General features: G+C 47.3%; 1 protein-coding gene across 2 annotated transcripts in view; it reads left to right on the top strand.

The window, feature by feature from the left end:
* Window positions 1-6,553: 6,553 nt before the first annotated feature.
* The window catches only part of ADAM17 (ADAM metallopeptidase domain 17), a 69,516-nt gene continuing 68,872 nt past the window's right edge, over window positions 6,554-7,197 (top strand). For both annotated transcript variants that reach the window (XM_007971521.3, XM_007971520.3), the window contains exon 1: window positions 6,554-6,890. In XM_007971521.3, coding sequence (XP_007969712.1) covers window positions 6,794-6,890 — 97 coding nt within the window. In that variant the 5' untranslated portion in view covers window positions 6,554-6,793. The remainder of the gene's footprint in view (window positions 6,891-7,197) is intronic.

Genomic DNA, 7,197 nt, shown 5'->3' with positions numbered 1-7,197 from the left:
TCACTGCAGCCTTGACTTCCTGGGTTCAAATGATCCTCCTGCCTCAGCCTCCTGAGTACCTGGGACCACAGGCATGTGGCACCATGCTTGGCTAATTTTTTTTATTTGTTGCCCAGGCTGGTCTTGAACTCCTGGGCTCAAGCAATCCCTCCTCAGTCTACCAATGTGCTGGGATTATAGGAATGAGCCACTGTGCCTGGCCTCATAATTTCTTAAAGACCATAAGACACATTAAAAAAAAATCCGGCCAGTGTGGTGGCTCACATCTGTAATCCCAGCACTTTGGGAGGCCGAGGCAGGTGGATCAGCTAAAGTCAGGAGTTCGAGACCAGCCTGGCCAATATGGTGAAACCCCATCTCTACTGAAAATACAAAAATTAGGCAGGTGTGGTGGCGCAAGCCTGTAGTCCCAGCTACTTGGGAGGCTGAGGCAAGAGAATCGCTTGAACCGGGAGATGGAGGTTGCAGTGAGCCAAGATCGCACCACCGCACTCCAGCCTGGGCGACAGAGCAAGACTCCGTCTCAAAAAACAACAACAACAAACAAACAAACAAAAAAACCAAATGTCTGCAGTTTAGTTACTAGTATTGTTCCAATGTTATTTTTTTAGTTTAACAAACATACCATGATCATCATGGTCAACATTTAGGAAGCCGGGGGAAACAGGAACTCCGTACTATCTGCAACTTTTTGGTAAATCTAAAATTTATATTAAAAAGTTAATGTGGGCCAGGCATGATAGCTCACACCTATAATCCCTGCACTTTGGGAGGGTGAGGTGGGCAGATTATCTGAGGCCAGGAGTTCAAGACCAGCCTGGGCAACATGGCAAAACCCCATCTCCACTATTATAAAAATATAAAAATTATTTGGGCATGGTGGTGCATGCCTGTAGTCCCAGCTACTCTGGAAGCTGAGGCACAAGCAATCGCTTGAACCCAGGAGGCAGGGGTTGTAGTGAGCCAAGATCATGGTACTATATTCCAGCCTGGGTGGTACAGAGACCCTGTCTCAAAAAAACACAAACCCAGAAAGTTAATGTGAAAAAAATCCATGATCCTTATTTGTCCTGATGCATTTGGGTGTTTGCGTGCTTATATATGTATCTATCTTTTAGGTATAATTCCTTTAAGGCCAAAGGTATAATGTGTATCTCTTTGGTACAATTCTTAAAATGTTAGTAAAATTTTCAGAATTTAAACATTGAACAATTGAGTTGGGTTTTTCTGAAGAGCCCTAAGTAGAACAGCTTTTCAATTAAGGTCTCTGGCTGCTGTGGAACTGGAGGGTAATTGGTGAGTCTCCTCTCTGGGGCCTGTCAACCCCAGAGTAATGACTTCTGGCCACTTCAGACCTGAGGTAATTTCAAACCAGCACAAGTTTCCATTTGTTCTCTTTATCTAGTCTGCCCTCTATGTTCAGTTATTCATGTGGTTCAATTACCCTGAGATCTCAAGGGAGGGAGGCAGGGATTTAAGAAGGAAAAGAACCGACACAGCTCCATATTTTATATGGCACACAATACGTAGGATGTATGGTACTTCTGCACACAATGGTGGTCCCTATCGGTGGGATGTGGTGACTCACACCTGTAATCCTAGCACCTTAGGAGGCTGAGGTGGTTGGATTGCTTGAACCTAGGAATTCGAGACCAGCCTGGGCAACATGGTGAAACCCTGTCTCTAAAAAAAGAAAGGAAGAAAGAAGAGACTTTATAACAATTAAACCATCCTGGCTAACACGGTAAAACCCCATCTCTACTAAAAATGCAAAAAATTAGCCAGGCGTGGTGGTGGGCGCCTGTAGTCCCAGCTACTTGGGAGGCTGAGGCAGGAGAATGGTGTGAACCCAGGAGGCGGAGCTTGCAGTGAGCTGAGATCACGCCACTGAACTCCAGCTGGGTGGCAGAGTGAGACTGTCTCAAAAAAAAAAAAAAAAAAAAAAAAAAAAAATTAAAAAAAAATTCCCCCAAAAAACATCTGCTCATCAGCAAGGATCTGCAAATGTCTCTGCTTTGTCCTGTGCATATTTTTCATCTTTCTAAAAGGTTGATTTTGGCCGGGTGCGGTGGCTCATGCCACGCCTGTAATCCCAGCACTTTGGGAGGCTGAGGCGGGCGAATCACAAGGTCAAGAGATCGAGACCATCCTGGACAATATGGTGAAACCCCATCTCTACTAAAAATACAAAAATTAGCTGGGCGTGGTGGCGCATGCCTGTAGTCCCAGCTACTCAGGAGGCTGAGGCAGGAGAATCACTTGAACCCGGGAGGCGGGGCCCAGGAGGTCGAGGCTGCAGTGAGCTGATATCATGCCACTGTACTCCAGCCTGGCAACGGAGCAAGACTCTGTCTTAAAAAAAAAAAAAGATTGTTTTTTTTTTTTTTTCTAAAATAGGTTAAAATTTCTTAACTAAAACCTTGGAAACTAGCGTTCTTGGTACACGACTTTGTATAAAGTCCTATTTTTCAGTAAGTGCCATCTGTTGTCTTATTTGTGGGTTGACTCATTCTTAAAGGGATCGCTTTACACAGATTTGTTCCTCAGCAAAAAAGCGTACAAATGTAGGAATAATTAGCATTTTAGAAACAGTGAGGATGGCTCTATCCATCTACAAGAACTGGTGGGGTTGGTGTAAGACAAAATTGGCTAATAAGAGAAGTAGAGCTAGAGAAATAGACAGAAGGAAACAAAAAACCCAGCCAGAACCAGTTCGTTCTCTTGTCATTTAGACAAGGTTTTACCAGTACTTGTGTGGGTTTGGTAGTTAACTGCAGAACCATATGTGCCTATATGTGTTTAATAATTGCAAATGTTTACTCTTAAATTCACTTGCAGTATCTACATTATGAATAATTCATTCCACAGCATGGGACTGGGGAACCTCAAGAAATATTTTTAATTATCCTAAATGAAAAGCATCACTTCAGGTGTTAAGAACCCAGGATCAGGTCAACTTGTTTACATATTTTTTTGAACAGATGATAGTGGCTGTGTGACAAATTACCCCTAATTTAGGAGATTTAGAACCACAAACATTTATCTCCCAGTTTCGGAGGCTGAGGAATCTGGGAGGAGCTTAGTTGTGGTCAGACTGTAGGTCAGGGGCTGCCGCGATCTGAAAGCTTGCCTGGGGCCGAATTCCTCCCAAGCTCACTCAGAGTCTGTGGCAGCTCCTTGGTGTCTGTGGCTGCTGACCTGTTCTATTGGGCCTCTCCATAGCTTTCCTGAGTGTTCTCATGACATGAAAGCTGGCTTCCCCCAGAGTGTGTGATACAAAAGGAAACAAGCAAGCAAGAGAGCACCTGAGATGGAGGACACAGTTTCTTGTGTCCTAACCTCAGAAGTGACATCACTTCGCCTGCATGCTAGTGGTCACACAGACCAACTCTGGCTCAGTGTAGAGGAGGAAGCAGGTGTCAATGGGGGCCATCTTGGAGGCTGGGCTACCACTGTGGCTGTCAAGTCTTTTGAGGTATTTATACTCTATTGGAAAACTTTAAAATAATGACCTAACAGCTTTAATTTTAAAGGTCAGTATTTATGCTGAAAGTTTCAAACTTTGCTACTACTACTTTAATGATGAAAAACTTTAAAGATATACCTAGGGGGTATATAGTTCTGTTTTTTTTGTTTTTGAGATGGAGTCACAGTGGTGCTATCTCAGCTCACTGCAACCTCCACCTCTCAGGTTCAAGTGATTCTCCTGCCTCAGCCTCCCGAATAGCTGGGACTACAGGCACATGCCACTACGCCTGGCTAATTTTTGGTATTTTTAGTAGAGAAGGGGTTTCACCGTGTTAGCCAGGATGATCTTGATCTGCTGACCTCGTGATCTGCCCACCTCGGCCTCCCAAAGTGCTGGGATTACAGGCGTGAGCCACCATGCCCAGCCAGGGGGTATATAGTTTTAAAAAATTATTTTGGTGCCGGGTGCAGTGGCTCATACCTGTAATCTCAGCACTCTGGGAGGCCAGGAGTTTGAGACCAGCCTGAGGAACATAGCGAGACTGCATTTCTATTTAAAAAATGTAAAAATTAGCCAGGTGTGGTGGTGCATGCCTGTGGTCCCAGTTACTGAGAAGGGTGAGGCTGGAGGATTGCTTGAGTCCAGGAGGTCGAGGCTGCAGTGAGCTCTGATTGTGTCATGGTACTCCATCCTGGGCTACAGAGCAAGACCCTGTCTCAAAAGATAAAACAGAGCCAGGCGCGGTGGTTCACGCCTGTAATCCCAGTACTTTGGGAGGCCAAGGCGGGCAGATCACGAGGTCAGGAGATCCAGACCAGCCTGGCCAACATGGTGAAACCCCGTCTCTACTGAAAATACAAAAATTAGCTGGGCGTGGTGGTACGTAACTGTAGTCCCAGCTACTGGAGAGGCTGAGGCAGGAGAATCCCTTGAACTTGGGAGGCAGAGGTTGCAGTGAGCTGAAATCACGCCACTGCACTCCAGCCTGGCAACAGAGCAAGACTCCATCTCAAAAAAAAAAAAAAAAAAAAAGACAAAATAATTAATCCAGTGCCCCCTCTTACCATATTCCTTTGGATCTTTATCTCCCCCACGTGGTGCTCTTTTATCTTAAAAGTATGCACAATTGATAAATGAAAGATGAACTGCAAATTGGAATAATTTGGGTCCTGATTTGTGAATTGAAGAGATTACCTGAAATGTGGAATGCCCTTGGAAATCTAGGATTTCTGGTTATTCAGGCCAGGCGCAGTGGCTCACGCTTGTAATCCTGGCACTTTGGGAGGTCGAGGCGGGTGGATCACCTAAGGTCAGGAGTTTGAAACCAGCCTGACCAACATGGTGAAACCCCATCTCTACTAAAAATACAAAAATTAGCCGGGCGTGGTGGCGGGCGCCTGTAATCCAGTTACTTGGGAGGCTGAGACAGGAGAATCGTTTAAAACCAAACCAGGAGGTGTTCAATCGCTTGCAATGAGCCGAGATCACACCATTCCACTCCAGCCTGGGTGATAAGAGCGAAACTCCGTCTCAAAACAAAATATAAATAAAAGTAAATAAATAAAAAGGAAAAGAAAAGAAAATGAATCGGGAGCTTTTTTTTTTTTTTTCCTCTAAATGGCATTTACTAACCAGCTCAGTACCTTCTATGAGCAAGGCACTGTACAAGAGCTGTTGGGGATACCAAAATAACAATCTACTATCTACTAAAGTTAAAAGCCGGACAGTATGGTGACTGGATGTTCAGAAAAGAAACCAGATGACATTATTATTGTACACCAAAAAAAACCCCCCAAAAACCATACTCAACTGTCACATTCTTATGGAATACAATTTTTAAAGATTGTATACAATTTGCATGTGAAATTTTGCTTACTTTTTAATTAGGTATGCCACTGAGTATGTTTAATATATATCTCAGATGTACAGACCAGGTCTGGTTGATTTTAGCCAACAACGTATTGTTGAAAAAGATGCTATTTTACTGCGGCAAACCACCATTAACATAAATTTTAACCACAGTTTTGAGTATTTTATTAGGAATAAGGCTTGAAACTTGAATAGGACTAGCATTTTATTCCTAACAATTTACCATTTCATAATAAAGGCTGTCTCACTCTTAAGTGGAAAACATATTATGTCCTACTTTTATAAACTTTGGTTGAACTAAATAAAACAGCAACATGTACCCAACGTTTTTAGACTTTTATTCAGTACCATAAACACTAAACTATACAGAGCTAAAATCATGCAAAAGATTGCAAAACAAACTGCCTTGGGAAATTTCCAGTCTAAGTTAAATGGACCAAGTATAGGATTGAATTTTAAGAAGTTGGTGGGAAGATTCCAGCTCTTGTACTCACAGGTAAGGTCCCAGGATTCTATTTGTTGAAATGTCTGCAGACCCACTCCCTACAGCAGGGGCATGGAGCAAATGTGCCTTCAGGAAGTGCTTATTGGTCCCCCCAGAGCCTTTTTCGTGAAAACAGACTGATGGAGGCCTCAGACGACTCTGGCGGTCAGACCCTGAACCAGATGCCTGAGCTGCGCTCAGAAGGCTCGTCTCGCAGGAGCTGGCGAGTGGCAACGGCTTCGGAGGCTGGGTTCGGGGCCCGGGGGGTCTCCGTCCGCAGGGCACTCTTTGGCTCGATTCATGTCCCTGCCCTCCCACCTGAGCACACTGGGCAGAGACCCTGCGGTAACGGGCTAGTTGCGCCTCCTCGTCCGCCCTGGGCCGGTCGCTGGGCCCCAGGCCGCTTTTTACAGCTCCTTTAATAAAATGGACAGCAGGGATCCTAACCAGACGTGGGCACCAAGACAAAGGAGGTGGCAGGCGCGCCTGAGGGCCTGCTCGCTAGCTCCCGCCTCCCCAATCCGCGGTCACCCGGGGACAAAGGCCAGGCCGGACTGGGTGGAGGTGGGACGTCTACATCTGTGTCCAGTAAGGCGCCAGGCGAGTCCCAGCTGGACGCCACGGGCGGGGCCGAACGCGGCAGCCGACCAGAGACCCGCGGCGCAGCGGCGTGGGGCGTGGCAAGCGGAGCCTCCCGTGATGCCGCGCGGCGGCCGGTTTCCGGCTGTGGGTGGTGCGGGGGAAACAGCAGCGGCCGGAAGCGGGGTGAGCCGGCCTCTGGTAACGCCACCTGCACTTCCGGGGGCGTCGAGCCTGGCAGTAGAATCTTCCCAGTAGGCGGCGCGGGAGGGAAAAGAGGTTTGAGGGGTCGGGCCGGGCGGATCCCGTCCTCCCCCGATGTGAGCAGTTTTCCGAACCCCCGTCAGGCGAAGGCTGCCCAGAGAGGTGGAGCCGGTAGCCGGGCCGGGAACATGAGGCAGTCTCTCCTATTCCTGACCAGCGTGGTTCCTTTCGTGCTGGCGCCGCGACCTCCGGACGACCCGAGCTTCGGCCCCCACCAGAGACTCGGTAAAGACCCAGGGGAGTTGGCTTAGGCGGCTCCTGGAGCGCTCGTTGGAGGGAAGAGCAGGGGAGCTGGGTCTATCAGGTGTTTGGGGGCGGGGTATTGGCGACGGTGGCGCGTCCCTAAGCTTTCAGTGTAGAAGGGGGTGTGGCTCTCAGAGTTTGGGGAAAGATAAAGGAGATGGGCCTATCTCTGTGTGGGAAAGGGCTACTGGACGGGCTCCATGTAGTGACTGAGCGCCTGAGAGGGGTTTGCTCCCTAGGTTTCTGTTTGGGGAGGGTGTTGGGAAAGCGGTAAGGAGTGGGGCGGCTG

This window comes from Chlorocebus sabaeus, chromosome 14, assembly GCF_047675955.1.
Source record: "Chlorocebus sabaeus isolate Y175 chromosome 14, mChlSab1.0.hap1, whole genome shotgun sequence".
Classification (NCBI taxonomy): Eukaryota; Metazoa; Chordata; class Mammalia; order Primates; family Cercopithecidae; genus Chlorocebus; species Chlorocebus sabaeus.
Note: the sequence above shows the minus strand (reverse complement) of the source record. Positions and strands in the feature narration are given on the sequence as shown.